Raw genomic sequence first — 16,609 nt, 5'->3', positions numbered from 1 at the left:
TATCCAAATCACTTATAAAAATGTTGAATAGTACTACACCGAGCACAGATCCCTTAGAGACTCCACAAAAGACTTCTTTTCCAACCTAACATTAAGCCAGTGACTATTTTAAAGGTTCTTCCATTCAACCAGGACCAAATCCATTTCCAACTCTTATCTAACCCAATACTCTCTACTTTTCCCACAAGAATGGTATGGGAAATTTTATTAAATTCTTTGCTAAAATCTAAGTAAATTGCATCTTGTGACATTTCCCTGGTCTAGTCAAAAAAGGAAATGAGTTTAGTCTTTGATAAAGCTACCCTAACTCCTTGTGTTTATCACTTCTTTTCTAGATGTTCACTTATCCTTTAAATATGTTTAAGAATTTAGCCAGAAGTAGTGGCTAAGATTACTGACCTTTCTTCCCAGATGTGGAAATTGGTACCTTTCCCTTTCCCCTGTCCCGTAGTATATTTTCCAATCTCCAGTATCTTTCAGAGAACATTGACAAAGTCTCAGCAATCATCTATCAAGCCTTTCAATTCCCTGAGATATAATCTGAATGGGCCTTTTGACTTGTACTCATTACAGGCAGCTAGCTACTTTGTTATTGCCACCTTTATTAACGCTGAAGTTCAATTCCCTCAGCTATTTTTGTGCCATCCTTTAAAGCCCTAACTTTCTTGTCAGGAGGAAAATAAGAGTTGAACCGTTATTCTTTCTGTTTCCCACTAACATCATTCCACTCGCTACCTACCCTTCTCCTGCTAACTACAGTCCTCTACCTTATTTGATCTTTTCTCCAATGAAGCTTAAAAATGAAAAACAACAACACATGCTTTCTTTTTTTTAGTTTTTCTTGCCTGGTTCAACTCACTGTGTCCTTTTCTGATATGACTCTGTCATACTTGTGTATTCACCTTCTCTTGCTTGAATCTTCCTTAGGGAGGTATCTTTTGAAAATCTGAGTAATGAGTCCCCCGTATATTCACTTTGTATTCTTTAGACAACTAATTCCTCTCTGCAGAATTTTAGGCCATGGCGTCCTTTCTCTGAAATCTGCTCTCCCAAAACTTATGATGCCCATCATATTATGTCTAGAGTTCCTCTCACCCATCACAAATTCTAAGATCTAGCAGTCGCTTCTTGACAAGTTCCCTATCATAACCATCCCTGAAACTAGTTAGTCCTTTTTGGTAAGAATTAGCTTCAGAACCGAAGTTCATCTTGTTGGTGGACCCACTTTTTGAAAGATGAAACTATTATTAAGAGATGATAAAAATGTATTTAGATATTTTGGTTTTTTTTTTTCAGGGACAACTCCAGCAGACAGTCACATAAAGTCACCTATCACTGTTACACCATGTGCCTGTTTTCCAAACTCATCTTTTCCTTTCTCTGTCTAGGAGGTCTTCAGTATAATTCAACGACAATATTGTTTCTCCTGCTTCTGTAACCATTAACCTTCAATTCAACAAGCACTTATTTGGCATTTTCTGTGTTCTACATACTGTGCTAGAAGATGGGCATGCAAAAACAAAAACTAAACAATCACTGCCCTCAAAAAGTTTACATCATACAGTGAAGAAACAATATTTGTGCAGTTAAGTATTTACAAAATGCATACAGAGTAAAGCAAAAGTAATTTTGCAGAAGACACTAACAACTGGGGGAATAAAGAAAGGCTTCCAACAGGAGATGGAGGTACCTGAGGTGTGCTTTGTAAGCAGCTAAGATTTCTATAAAGTGAAGGCAGGGAAGGAAAGCATCCTATTCATGGGCAATAGTAGACAGTGTGTTAGTTTGCAGACCAGCAGGTAGGCTGGTTAGTGTGGCTGGAATATATAGTGTCTAAAGGGATGAAATATTAGGGAGACAATGAGGTATAATAGAAAGAGCACTGGCTCTGGACTCAAAGAAGCTGGGTTCATATCCTGCTTTTACCACTTACAATCTATGTGACCATGGGCAAGTCAATCAAATTCTCTGGGCCTGCCTTATTTCCTCATCTGTAAAATGAGGGATTTAACTAGATGGTCTTTGAGCTCTAGATCAATGAACCAATAAAGCAGAATACTGTGTTTGGGGAATATCAAGCAGCCCAGCTTGGCTGGACTATAGGATATATAAGCAGAAATAATATGAAGTCTGGAACAATTAAATTGGAGCTAAATTGTTAAGGGCTCTAACTACTTGCCCAACAAAAATATCTGTATTTTCTTCCCAGAGACAACTGGGAATTAATGACATTTCTTAAACATGAAAGTATCACAGAAAAAGAGATATTTAGGGGAGGGGTAAGTTTTTTGGCATGTGGCATGGAGCCGCTAGGTGGTTCAGCGGATTGAGTGCCAGTTCTGGAGTAAGGAAGACCTGAGTTCAAATCCAGCCTCAGATACTTACTAGTTGTATGACCCTGGGCAAGTCACTTAACCTTGTTTGCCTCAGTTTCCTCACTGGTCAAAAGAACCGGAGAAGGAAATGGCAAATCACTCCAGTACCTTTGCTGAGAAAAACCAATATGGCATCACAAAGAATCACACATGATTGAAAAACAAACTTTTGGTGGGGAATTAATGAGTTCTGTTTTGATCATGTTGAGTTTGATATGCTTCTTGGACACCTAAGTAGGGCTACATCCAACAGTGAGCAGCAAATAAGATTGGAATTCCTTAATATCCTTCTTTTCATTTTACTTCCTGGGTTTTTTCAAGTAAGTAAATCTTCTGAATATTTGTTACTACTCCCATCACTACTCTGTATTCCTTTTAGTTATGGTATACCTTTCAAGAGACATAATCCAGGCATGTGGCCCATACCGACAAAGGTTCAGTGGTACCTAAATGAGGACAAATTTGCCCCCTTGCATCAGGATTGCTGTCTTGTTCTTTATACTGTATGCATTTGTGTCTAGGCATTTGAGGCCATGGCTTTTATTGATAGTTCCTTTCTTATATGTTGTCTCTTGTCAGTGTCTAGGTTTCTCTGTGCTGCTGTTCTTCCTACACTGTGGTTACTTTCTATTGAATCTAGTTTTGTAGACACACACAGGCAGTTTTCTCCCTCTCACATTCATTTTGGTGTAAAGCCTTTATTAAAAACTTTCTAAGACTTTAAGCAAAAACATTTTTACCAGCTCTTTTAGGCACCCTCCATCCCTCTCTAGGAAACTGTCATTCCTGTATTTCAACTATGTGTCCATAGTTCACACATCCAAATTGTATTCTCAGGCCCCAGCTCTTTAGCAATTTTTGCCTTTTCTCTTTTGAAGTCTGGCTTTGGCAGAAGTGATGAAAATAGGACTTGTTCTTTAGGTGGTAGAGCAGACAAAGAGCTGGAATCGGAGTCGGGAAGTCATGAGCTCAAAACTTATCTCAGACACTTATTACCTGGGTGATGTAGTGCAAGTGACTTTGCCCCTCTTGGTCTGTTTCTTCATCTGTAAAATGGTAATAATAATAGCACCTATCTCCTTATGTTGTTGTGAGGATAAAATGAGATAATACTTGTTAAGCACCTTAAAAAGTGCCATAAATGTTACTTATTATTGCTATCATTATCTAAAGGTTTTCAGTATATTTATATGTCCTAATACTTCTTATTCCTGATCAGTGCTTTCAAGATTCCCTCTACCAGTATCACTTGTGATAATGAAAACAATCAGATGTAGGTAACATTCATCAAGTTTCACATATCTTTCAAGGTTCTCACACACTATCCTGATGCTAGAATTAAAGCTGACTTTACTACTGTTAATGTCATGTCAATAAATAGCTGCTTTAGTACTTTTCAGTAAAAGGCCCCAAATACCTATTAATATTTTCTCTTCACCCTTACTGCATGCATGGTCAGTCCCTTGATGCTGCCTGAGGCTCCCTATCAGCATTCTTTGGAATACTCTGAAAGCTGTTTCTTCTGTAGAGACTCGAGTTTCCACCATCATAGGAAGAGCTTCAAAGGTTCAGTGATCCTCTTCCCTCACTCCTTTAACTTTCTGACACAGATAAGGATTCCTCTCTGCCTCTTCAGATCCTTCTTTTTGTTTTTCTATGGAGTACTCCATTCTCCCTGATAACCTAGAGAGTAGAGAATTATTCTTCTAACGCTTAACTTCTTTTTAGGAAGGAAACCACCCTGTATTTCGAGCATAGATAATGACTGCTTGACTGTAACAGAAGAAAATGTCACGCATGCTATTCAGGTCACTACAGAATTCGCCCTGCTCTCTCTACATTCTGGAAGCAAAAATCTCAGCTAGAAGCTCCTGTGACTAGCTTGGCACATACTTGTTAGAGTCCAACTTAGGAGCCGCTAATCTCCTTACTTCATTAGCTCTTCAGCAGACATGCCCAACTCCTTTTGTGTCTTTCCACCTTTCTTCTACTATTCTTCAGTCCTCTCTCCTGACTCTGCCCCATCTCTTTTAGCCTAAGTTCTCTCCAATATCCATTCCCCCAAACTTAATCTCAAGTCTTTTTCACAATTCAAAAACCCTCCAAATCCAACTTCTCAATTCCTTTTACTCTTTCAACCAACTGCAACCAACCCAGAAATTTCAAGAGTTGCATAATACAAATAAAGGCAAAAATACAAAGCAACGCATGTGCCTATTCCTACTTTTAATTAAGTAAAAAACCTAAAGGTTTCCTTGGTTAAATCTGCAGAATAAATCACTTTATTATTTGGTAAGTTTTATTGATGCCTTTTGATTTTATGTCATAGTCAATCCCCGCCCCCCCCCCCCAAATTTTTAAGAAAGTGGGCCGGAGAGACTACAAGTTGTTTATACTTGTATTAAGAATGAACAAAAAAGAAAACCTGTAAGAGTTATGCCTAAATAAACAACACTTTAATTCCAAATACAGATAGTTCTCCCTTTACACTAATGGATCATCTCACTATCCTCTACTTTCTAGGTAATGTGAATTTGCCCATGGACATGGGAAAGGGGGACATACATCCTTGGAGGGAGGAGCTGGCATATAGTTCAAGGACACAATGGGGCCAGGGACAGAGAAGCTAGAGCAGCAGGAGGAACAAGCGGAGCTGGAGGGGCATATACATGGAAGCCTTACAGACAACGATGGGAGAGGATGAGTGGGGACATGTGAGAACCAGGGGCAGATATGCAGTACCCGAGCATGGATAGACACAAGACACAGAGCAGGGTGAAGGTCTCTCTAGGCATGCCAGCAGTCTCAAGCCTCTGATCTGCCAGTGGCAGCAATAGTGGCAGTCTCTCTGCATATCTGTTCTGCTTCCACTTGAAAGGGTTTTTCTTAGAGTCTGTTTCTTTTTTTTATGGTGGGGGGGAGTGGGAGGCCATGGAGTGCTGGGCCAAAGGGCAGCACAGGAGAATGTTTTTTTTGGAATGTGGATTTCTTTTAGAATTCTTTATAAAAAAGTCGAATTTGTGAGAACTGTCTGTATACTCAATCATTTCAGATTAACAATTTAAGGGCAAGATTCCTTTCACAATCTACCACTATCTATCCTCACTAGCAAGAAGTTTATGTGTAGAGGAACCAATTAAGGGTGAGGTACCATGGCCCTAATGAATAGGTCTGGTTAGTTCACTGAGTAAGAGACAGCTTATGAAATATCAACTCATCTTTTCAAGGCACACTAGAATAAGTATACTATTCAAAAAAAAGGAGTCAAAGTTAAGTACAAATACACTGAATTAACATAAAAGAGAAGTAACAATAATTGCCTCTCCCTAAAACAATTAGGGAGGGAATACAACAAACTTGAAATAAATTTAGCTTTGAGGAAGAAAAGCACTATATTATTAATAAAAATAATAGTTATATGTCATATTGCTTTAATGTTCTACAAAACTATCTGAGATTCAGCAGAATGTCCATAAAATGTTGGGCCTGCTTAAAAATTAATTACAGATTCCTTTAAGAAAAAAAAAAACCTGTCTTTTCCTTCTTGTAAACCTTTCATAACAACTAGCACAATACTTTGCAAAATAATAAAATGTGTTCAATAAATAACTGTTAAATCTTACAATTTTGCCCAACGTAATGTTAGCATTTTGTGGAGGGGAGAGGCAAGAGAATCTGCAATGCTATGTATGAATCTGTTCAATAAAAAGTCATTAAAATGAACTACATGTTATTCACCATTTAACCATGTAAAAATCAGATTCATACTCTGATAACATAGGATAAGATTAAGGGGTTTTAAATTCCATTTCCTATCTTTACTAACTTTGCTAAAGGTTCCTAAAAGATGTACTAGTGATGTGATAGATATTTGGAAAACTATGCATCTTACCTTATTGGTATTCTCAGAGCTGAATCTTTTCCCATAATCAGGAGTACTAAAGATTTGATAAAGTTCAAACCGACTAAGCATTATCATTAGGAAATGGTTTGGATCCATCATAGATACACCTGTCTGTTTAAAACAAGGTTGGAATAAAAGAGAAAAGGTTTGAAGTTAAGATTTGAGAACTCATTAATGACAAGCGTTGCTGATTTTCAGAATGTCTAACTCTTTGGAACATTTTCTAAAAGATGTGTAGTCCTGACCCTTTATAGCAATCTCTTACCAGCTGATATTTGAATACACTGACTCACATGGCCAATTGTCTCTTCAGTTATTTTTAACTGCATTTTTGTAAGTTCTGAAGCAATATACACATTTTATATAACTTTGACCAAATATTTTATTTTTCTTTGAAGTATTCTTTTTTTGGACATTTTCTCCTTTAAGAGTGTTATTCCTTCTTATTTTCATATTACTACCTTTATTCTCTTACATAGGATTAATTTTTTTTTTCTGAGTGCTGTTAAAAAAAAAATCACTGTGTTAAGCTGGATATCTTAGTCTCATTACCTGAAGCATTACTATATCCTTGTCAAACATCTCACGTCTGCATTTCACATTATGGTAGTAATAAATCTGTAAAAAAAACACACACATACATCAACTTTCCTAAATAATTTGTCTTTTATTTGTACAAAAACATTCTAACATACCATAAATGATAGCCTTTTTGATCAACTCATCACGTTATATGTAGCTGTAGAGCAATGATAGTAATTCTGTGTTCTGCAGATCAAGGTATGCTGCATGCTTTAGACCATTTGTAGGTCAACAATTGTGAGCTGGTCACTCAAAATTAAATGAGAACAGAGTAGGCTGGAATAAATTTGAGAAAATATGCAGCATATTCAATTATTGCAAGGCACTCCACTAAGAGAAAACCCTACTTTGAAATTTATGGGTATGTAATATAGCTGAAAATCATGGAACATTACAATCTCTGAAGAATCAAAACTGTAGAAGACTCAAGCAGCATACAGAGACACACGGTAGGATTAAATAGGCTGTGGCATATTACAAATAAATACTCTTGCATAAACAGCTAGGTAAAATATAGTCAAATCTGTGATCTCATCAATTTGGATGTTCCCTCCAATGATGCAGATCACGATCCATCTGCTTGTGCTGTCCATGGCTTCCTATAACTCTCCCACAGGCTCTCCACTCACCTTTCTCGGAGTCTTCCTCGTTTTCCCCTGACACTGCAAAGGTAAGGTCGGATAAAGCACGCTCTAGTTATCCTTTTGTTGACCCTCACTCCACACAGGATGAACCCAATTTTTCTTCCAATCACACATCTCTCTGACGATATCATTTATCACTGCTCTTCTTCCCAAGTCTTCACTGGCTGTTCTCAGCCTGCTCCGATCCATCATGCACCCCTCTATCACTACTTTATGTGATTTATAGCTTCAATTCTCTATAGACTGCAGTATTCCAGGTCTGCCAACACTACACTATTACAATACTCATACGAAAAAGACGGTTCTTTGCTTCTAGAGTATTACAAAAGCTTTACAGAAGGCAATCCAAGTCCCTTCCCTTCTCTTGTTCAGTCTTTGGGACGAACTAACTGTTCATGTGCACTATCTATCCAATATATACACTCTATGTACATATACAAATGTACATGCACATGCATATACAAACACACACATATAGACATATCTAATGTAAAACTTCTTTAGGCTGTCTTGGTCTTTCCTGGGCAAAAGATCACATCAAACTCTGTTGAGCTGTTACTGTCCTCTTCCAGAAGTTTCTGCTAAGTTCTGGGATTTGATACAAACAACACAATGCCATTACAAATGAGAGTTATCAGGAATCATGAAGAAATCATGAAAAAACTGCATTGCTAGACTTGGAAAAAGGAACCCGAGAGTGAATCCCACTTCAGATATCAACTCACTATGTACCTGGGCAAATCACTTCACCTCTCTGGGCCTCAGTTTTCTTCACACATAAAATGAGGATATCAGAATCAATGGCCACTTTCAACTCTAAATCTAAAACCCTTTGAGTGAATCCTTCTTTAAGTTGGACTTTGTACTGGATATTCATTGTGTACAACTGAAAAAGATATTATCTAGGCAATGTGAGCTCACTAGAGAAGGTGAGTTGTCATGGAAGGGATGAAAAAGGATAGCATGATTCTTCAGTTTATTCATGAAGAGATTTAGAGAAAGGCTTCAGGTGTAGTGAGAAGACATCAGAGGACTTAAGGGAGGAAGAACATGGAGAAGCTTCACATAGGAGGAGAAGGTATGGATGGGATATGATCTGAAATGTTGGAGGAAACAGCCATGTCACTGTACTTGGAGCTCAAAGGACCATATATACCATTTAGAAGAAATCCTTTATTTTATAGATAAGGAAACTGAGGCCTAGAAAAGGGAAATAACTATTTTAAGCTCATACATAATAGTAAATATCAGGGGTGACATGTTCTTTTGATTCCAAATGCATCACCCTTTCCTATACATCATACTGCCTGTAGGGTCAATTTCACTGATGAAGCTATGACTATGATTAAGTAGTATTTCTAAGGTTGCCAGCAGAACATGGTTCATAGATCCATCCCTGCAATCATAACTCCCCTATGTTATTTCCAGCTTGCCTTCTAGCCAAAAACGAGGCCAATAGCTATGAAAAAAAAAAACAACCCCAAACTGAATTTAAACTAGGTGGAGTTTGAAATAATTAAAACATGAGTTTTAGTAATATAATAACAGCTTGTAGCTCAATCAGACGATGAAAACTAGATAATTGCTTTGCTTTCCTACTTTTGCCACTATGTTTCTTATATGCCTACCAATGATAGGAAAACTTTGGTTTCTATGATAAAATTTGTGGGTTTTCTTTGCTACTGTAGCATTTAAATCAATGATTAAGTAACATGAAAACTATGATAGCTAATGATAAAAGTTAGCATTTGTATAGCACTTTTAGGTCTATAAAGTCCTTTAGAAATATTATCTCATTTTATTTTTACAATAATACTGAGAGGTAAATGCTATAATTATCCCCATTTTACAGATGAGGAAACTGAAGCACAGAGAAGCTAACTGTGTCGCCCAGGGTCACACAAACAGTGTTTGAGGCTGGGTTTCAACTCAAGTGTTCTTGATTCCATGTCTAGCACTATATCCATTACACTCTACTCTCTGTCCATTGTGCTGTAATCTCTATCCACTGAGCTGCCTGTGCCTCGATTGGCTAGGAAATGGAGTAAAACATTCCCCCCAAATTTGAGATACTAACCTGATTAACAAGAGAGAATCCATTTCTTCTCCACATTCCTGCATGCACTTGGGCACATAGCACAAGGCATCGAAGGGGGTGTTCTATCAACATAGGTGGACTGAGCTCACTCTGCAAATAAAAAAGTCACATGAAATCTTGGCCAGTGTACCATATTAACAGGAGCAGATAGGCAGGGAGACTGTGGACTAAGTACAATTTTTAAAAATTTACTTTTAAAGGTAAAGGTAATTGGGACTCAAAAGATGACAAGAATGCTACAGAAATAGGAATTTGCTTTTAAATTTCAGTAACACTTACCAGAGGAAGTAGCTCTGGAAATTTATATGCCACTTCACTTTTGCTTAGCAACACATGCAAACCTGAATGGGAACACAAAACCCAAAAACGTTTTTCTGAAAGAAATATATAAATAACCATCCTTTTCTTCTTCTTCCATTTAACTTTTTTACCCCTTCATATCTATAAGATTACCAATTAAAATTTTAAATGAACTGTATAATAAAGCATGACTGTATGGATGCAGTCCATTTCCATAGTAACCCACATGGAGAAGTACCTCAGGATTCTAGTTCTGGGGAAGCAGACTGGGCTGGGAAGAATGGTGGATGTGCTATAAGGGAATATGACTTTAAATCCTGACCTTGAGCAAGCCACTTAACCTTTCTGGGCCTTAGTTTCCTCATCTGTAAAATAAGGGTGTTAGACTCAATGATCTTTTTAGGTCCCTTCTAGTCCTAAATTTTAAATGCATGATCGTCAATCAACGAACATTTATTAAGCCCTACACTGTTCCAGGCAATGGGAACCAGGGATATAAAGACAAACATTAAATAGGCCCTTCTTTTTAAGCTTACATTTGATCCAGAGAGATAACCAATACATAAAGAAGTATGTACAGGGGGGAAAAAAGCAAAATAAATATACTATATATTTAAGGATGTTGGGCACTAGCAGCTGGAGAGGGGACATATTTATTTAAAATAGAATGGGGATGAGGGATGGAGGTTTGGTTTCTTTCAAGACAATTCAAATCTGAACTTCTCTACAGGAGGCCTTTGTTGGGTGTTTCTCTGCTCCCCCTCCCCCTCACTAGTCCTTGTTTTCTGAGATTATCTTCTATTTCCTCTGTATATGTTATCTCCCTCATTAGACTGTGGGTTTCTTGAGAGCAGAGACCATATATTTTGTCTTTCATTATAACCTCACTGACCACACTGCCTGGAACAAAGAAGTTCTTAATAAATACTTGCTGACTGACTGACTAGTGGAAATATACTAGTAGTACACTAGGAGGGGAAATACACACTCGCAACACAGCAAAAGCAAATCAAGCATTTACAATGAACCAAAATGACCATTATGTGCTAAGTCACCTTAACAGGTTTATGGTCTATTTAAAGTGGGTCATGTAACTGAAGCTTAGGAAAAAATTAAGCAAATCCTTTTTAAGCACCACTGCACAATATGTTGTGTTGAGAGCTAAGAGAGACAGGAAGACAAAGGTACAATCTTCTCTTTTCAGAGAATTTATAGTCTAAGTGATCAAACACTTAGACTATAAATAGAACAAAATTAATAGAACAAAAATTAGAATATGGTATGAGTACTAATTGCTATGAGAGCACTTCCAGGTGAGGAGATACACTGTCAGTAGATTGCTACAGCTTCTGTATCAAGTACTGGTTTTGACCCTGGGTTTAGGATTCCATTGACTCTTACTCAGAATTAAATTTCTTTGACTTTACAGTCTTGAATCATAACATCCACAACTTGACTCCAAGGGAGCCTCTTTAGGTATTTTTTACTCCATATTTCATTCTGGTCACTCCATTTATCTTGTTTTTCTCTTATTCAGATCTAAGACTATCATTTCTTTTAAGGATTGACTCAAGATACATGTCTCCCAAAGAACCTTCTTCAATTCCATTCCCTGTAAAGGACTTCCGTACTCTATCTTTCTTCTCTTAAATGTGTTTTAAATATACTTGACTATCACATTGTTTCTTTACATTCCAACTTGTTTTCTAGTTATTTCATGTCTGTATTCTTAGGAACCGGGCCTGTGATGTCACTGATATAAGGAACTTCAAGGTCTCCCTACTTTCACTCTCTCCTCACTCCAATCCATTCTCCAACACATCTGTGAAAACGACCTTCCTAAAGTGCAGATTTGGTCCTATCTCTCTCCTACTCAAAAAGCTACAATGACTTCCTACAGTTTGCTTCTAGGATCAAATCAAAATTCCTGTTTGGTTTTTAAAGCCCCTTTTCAAAACCTAGACCCAAACTATCACTCCAGCATTATTTAATGTTATTTCCCTTTCACATTCTAAGATCCAGGCAAACTGGACTTCTGTTTCCTACATGTGGAATTTTGCTGTTCTTTTACATGAAGCCATCTCTGATCCCTTCCCTTGCCAGTGCCATCTTCTCAATGACCTTGGTATTTATTTTCTTTACATTTCTTCTGTAAATACTCAGACTTGAACTTACACATGTAACTATTATCTGCTCCAGTAGAATGCAAGTTCATTGAGAGCAGAGATTGCTTAAATACATATATCTACATTGCAAAGTCCTCGACACATTCACAGTAGGCACTTATAAATTCTTTTTGGCTGATTATTTGGGACATATGAACTAACCTTTTAAAATTAAAAAAAAAATCTTCCCTTAAATACTTTTGTCAGCAGCAATAATCAGTACAAGTGACAGGCCTTCCCTAGGCCTAAAATTTAATTAGATATTTATAAAAACAGCAGGTGTAAAGAGGCAAAAGTTTAGGTAATTTTTATTTATTAGCAGCTGCTTTATGATATAGTCACTGTATTAAATGTTCTTGAATTATGAAGAAAAAAATTACCTGAAGGGCATAATATAATAAGTTATTGTAATATAAAAACAAATGACATCAATAAAAGATTTTTAAAAGTAATTTTTCTTAAAAAGATCTGCATATACAGGTAAATTGAGGTTGTTCTACAGGTTATACTCTATACTACATGGTATCATAAATTAAGAAAAAAGAAAACAAAATCTTTCAAGACTATTTACCTGCAAGTAAGCGAGAGACTGGAAGATGAATGCTAACTTTTTCTTGGGAAACACAGTATCGAATGGTATCAACCACGTGCCCGCAGAGGCTTAGTGTGATGGGCTGCTCCCCGTCAGCGAAGCCACTATGGCACTGCATCAGCACCGCCAGGCATTTCTTGTATGCCTCAATCAGCACCTTTTCCTGGGAAGGAGGATTGGATGTGCACTATTCAGTAAAGGCCAGACTCCAGAGACAATCAACACCCGTCTCCCAGGCCAAAGATAACAATTATTTTGTGATCATAAAATGAAAGATCTCCCTTAGGCACAACATTCTGAAAAGGTATTTGAGAAGAAGTGGCATGACAGAGGCACTAAGGAATCACAGAGCATTAGCATAGTAGTGCTCTGGGTTTCTAAGTCTCTTCTATCACCTCCTGTAAATTTACTCTAAAATTACCAATAATTGTGGAAGATAGCAAGGTCAGTCACAGCAAAAAGGGTTGTGATTCTGGGCACTTAAAAGTATTCATCTGCCCAGAGAGATGCCTCCACTACTGACCTGCCCTCAAACTTGGGGGATCCTAGGGAAATCACTTAACCTTTCAGTGTGCTAGGCAACTCCTTAACTCTAAGTTCAGAGTAGCTGTCAATCTTTATTGGTAGAAAGAATTTCCTCACTATGAGTTCCCTCTTTCAATAAACAAAGGTCTAGTTTTATTAAACAACCATTATTTAATTATACATTAACTTAGAAAACTAATAAGAGCTGAACAGGATCCTCTGACAGAATAGAGCAGAAGACCTGTGAGTGGAGATGGCATAAAGATCCCCCAAAAGTCCAGAGGCGCTGCTGCGAAGCAAGCCTTGGGCATTACAGAAGGGCCATTCCAGGCATTAGATACTAGGGATAGGTGGAATTCATACCAAAGAAAACTGCCTATTTGAATTTTATTTCCTGGTCCTAGAGAATTAATAACAACTAAATCAAATAACAAATACCATTTGTGCACCTATCACATATGTAGTCTTACACTAGATGCTGTAAGAGATATGAGAAGTATCTTTTCACTGAACTTACAGACTAGTCAGAGAAACAATTTATGAGAAAAATCTAAAATACTAAGACAGACTATAAATGCTTAAGACTGGGGTATGGAGAGGTCATTCAGAAGAAAAGTATGTGAAGGAAGACTTCGTGGAGGAAGTGGGATTTGAGCTGAGTCTTAAAGGATGGGTAGGTTATCATATGCAGAGGAGAGAAAATGGTTTTCCAGGTTAAGGAGCAGCATAAGCAAGTCATGAAGCTAAGAATAAATAAGGTGCATATAGAACCATAAGAAAGGGTTGAAAGTAATAATGAAAGATGATTCATAATAATGAAAGCTGATTAAACAAGATCATTGATTTAGAGCCAGAAAAAACCTAAGTGATCATCTAAGTCAAACACTTCATTTTATAGACAAAGAACCAAGAGGTTAAAGGACTGGCCCAAAGGCACATAGGTTGCAAGTAGGAAAACCAAAATATGAACATAAGTTTTCTGACTCAAATCCCAATTTCTGATTTTTTAAAAAGTTATGAACTTGAAACACCAAAAGCCCTCTCATGTCCCTATATACAGCGAAACACAAAAAGAGGACCATATTTGCAACTATGACTTCATTTCATACCATTTACTTTAAAATAAAAAACCTTATAATTCCTCATTACTTTCAAAACTGTTATGCTTGCCTGAATTTTCTTCTAAACTTCTTTGTGTTCTTTTCTGTGCATTATAAAAAAAATGTTTCAATGGTCCTATTTTTTTAGATATTATGATAGCTTAGGCCCAGCCTCTTACATCCCTTCCCCCTGCACAGTTAGAACTAGATTTTGTGGGAGATGCAGAGTGGATTATGATGTGTGTGTGTGTGTGTTTGTCCTTCGTTGCTAAAGAAGACTGTGCCATCAGAAGTAATGACATAACTTGCACTTGACTTTGTTTTGAGTGAGGCAGGGCTGTGCAGGTCACCAGCCTCACTTCTCCTCCAAAGCCATCTGAATCTAGTGTCCAGATATTCATCAGGATGACTGGAGATGACCCAGGATGAGGCAGTTGGGGTTAAGTGACTTGCCCAAGGTCACACAGCTAGTGAGTGTCAAGTGTGTGAGGTGAGATTTGAACTCAGGTCCTTCTAACTCCTGCACTGGTGCTCTATCCACTGTACCACCTAGCTGCCCCTAGCCAGATTATGATAGGCTTTGAACTAATGTGGTAATTAATGTGGAGAATCATTCTAAGGAAATGACATGAATACTTTCAGTAAGAATACTCTGCTATCAAGAACTTGCTGTATACAGAATTGTTATGGGAGAGAGTAAGGGAACATGGGAAAGAAAAGATAGTTGCTTTGAGAAAGGAAAAGAAATAGAGATTCCAGTTACAAATATAGGCTTTGTGCACAGGTGGCATGAATATGGAGTCTTCTATCTAGAGCTGGTAGTACATTCACCTTAACAAGCATTTGCAAATGAAGACATGAGCCTGGATGACATCTACAAGGAAATAAGCATATCAGAAGAAGGACTGATAAACAGAATCAGAAGAGGGATTGATAAACAACAGTTAACTGACTCTTGACATTTAGGATCGTTAACTCATGTACAAAACTGAATCCTTACCCACTGTTTAGATTATTCACAATAGTCTAGGGTTTTTTTGTCTCAAGTTTCTTCTTGACTTCTTACATTAAAAAGGATCTTTTCTACACTACATTAAATATATGTACATATGTATGTATGTATATATATATGTATATATGTATGAATGTATGCATGCATGCATGCATGCATAGATGGATTAGGTCTTTGATTTGAAAAAACCCAAATAGTCCAAAATGAACTTCAGTTACAAACAAAAAACCAATAATCTGGAGAGCAAGGCCTATGCCTTCAATTGGCTTTGTATGTCACCATGGTACCTACTACAGAGTACACTTAAAACAGTACAGTAACTCAAGTACATTATGGGGAAAAGCCTATGGCCTGCCTGCAATTTCAAGTCTAAATTTCATAAAACTGGAGAGACGGGTTCTACAGGAGCCTGATATTACAAGAGTCATATAATTCATGGCACACTTTTGGAGTGTCACTGGCCTATGGTGTAGGATTGCTTTTGGTATATGTACAGGGCCTATCTACTTTTGAAAGCCTGCTGTCCAGGAATCATATGCAGTGGTGAATTGGTGACCTTCTCAAGTCAGATACCTAAAAAAGGCAAATCACCCTTCTAAGAGTACATTTAAAATTATAGTTTCTAAGGCAAACAGTATAAACCAAATAGCATAATGTACAATTAAATTTTTCTTCACTAGACATAATGCCTCCAACTGCCCTGAAATCATTCTCAGAAAGTGGAAATGATTATTTAAAGTTTAGAAACTGTTGAGAAGAAGTGAAAGTCCTTCTTGACCTAGTGTCTTTACAAATCACAGGTACAAATGTTACAAACAATGAAAATCTTTTTTGATGCATTTACAAACTTCTGTTTTAGGATAAAAGGGATCTTCCCTGAAAACAAGATCTATTAAAACTCCTCTTCACATATCTCTTTGATCTTGTGTGCAAGCTGATACATAAGTAAACATAACAAAAGAAACTTACATCCAAAGCACACCAGTCCTGCATCATGGAGATGACATGTGTTAATTTCATTTGTAGTGTAAAAGCTGCTTCCCACTCTGGTTCCATTTCAATATGCTGTCCTACTTGGCGTGTAATTGGATCCATTCCCTAAGAGTAAACAAATATGAATTGGAAATCAAAATGCATTATAAATTTAACATAATAATTCTACTAAAATTTAACTGTCCTATATGGGATAGACTGTACTTTATTAAAAGAAATCTTCAAAATCCCTTTTCAGCTCAATGATCTTGTGTAAAATCTGTTGCAAGATTTTAAAAAATAAATGAAAAAGTCACTGGTTAAATTTGTATAACTATCC

The 16,609-nt window shown here is 37.1% G+C and overlaps 1 protein-coding gene across 6 annotated transcripts in view; it reads right to left on the bottom strand.

Annotated features, from left to right (window-relative positions):
• UBR2 (ubiquitin protein ligase E3 component n-recognin 2) overlaps positions 1-16,609 on the bottom strand; it is a 143,436-nt gene that overhangs the window by 51,620 nt on the left and 75,207 nt on the right. For 4 of the 6 annotated variants that reach the window (XM_072642174.1, XM_072642175.1, XM_072642173.1 and 1 more), the window contains exons 14-19: positions 16,267-16,395; positions 12,640-12,823; positions 9,883-9,944; positions 9,583-9,693; positions 6,832-6,897; positions 6,268-6,390 (exon numbers count right to left, since the gene is read on the bottom strand). In XM_072642174.1, the coding sequence (XP_072498275.1) occupies positions 6,268-6,390; positions 6,832-6,897; positions 9,583-9,693; positions 9,883-9,944; positions 12,640-12,823; positions 16,267-16,395 (675 nt within the window). Of the gene's footprint in view, positions 1-3,792; positions 4,059-6,267; positions 6,391-6,831; positions 6,898-9,582; positions 9,694-9,882; positions 9,945-12,639; positions 12,824-16,266; positions 16,396-16,609 lie in introns of all 6 variants that reach the window. The other 2 variants (XR_011974263.1, XR_011974264.1) reach the window with 2 other exon arrangements.

The sequence above is a fragment of the Notamacropus eugenii genome, chromosome 2 (assembly GCF_028372415.1).
Source record: "Notamacropus eugenii isolate mMacEug1 chromosome 2, mMacEug1.pri_v2, whole genome shotgun sequence".
Classification (NCBI taxonomy): domain Eukaryota; kingdom Metazoa; phylum Chordata; class Mammalia; order Diprotodontia; family Macropodidae; genus Notamacropus; species Notamacropus eugenii.
This window is presented reverse-complemented; position numbering and strand designations above follow the sequence as displayed.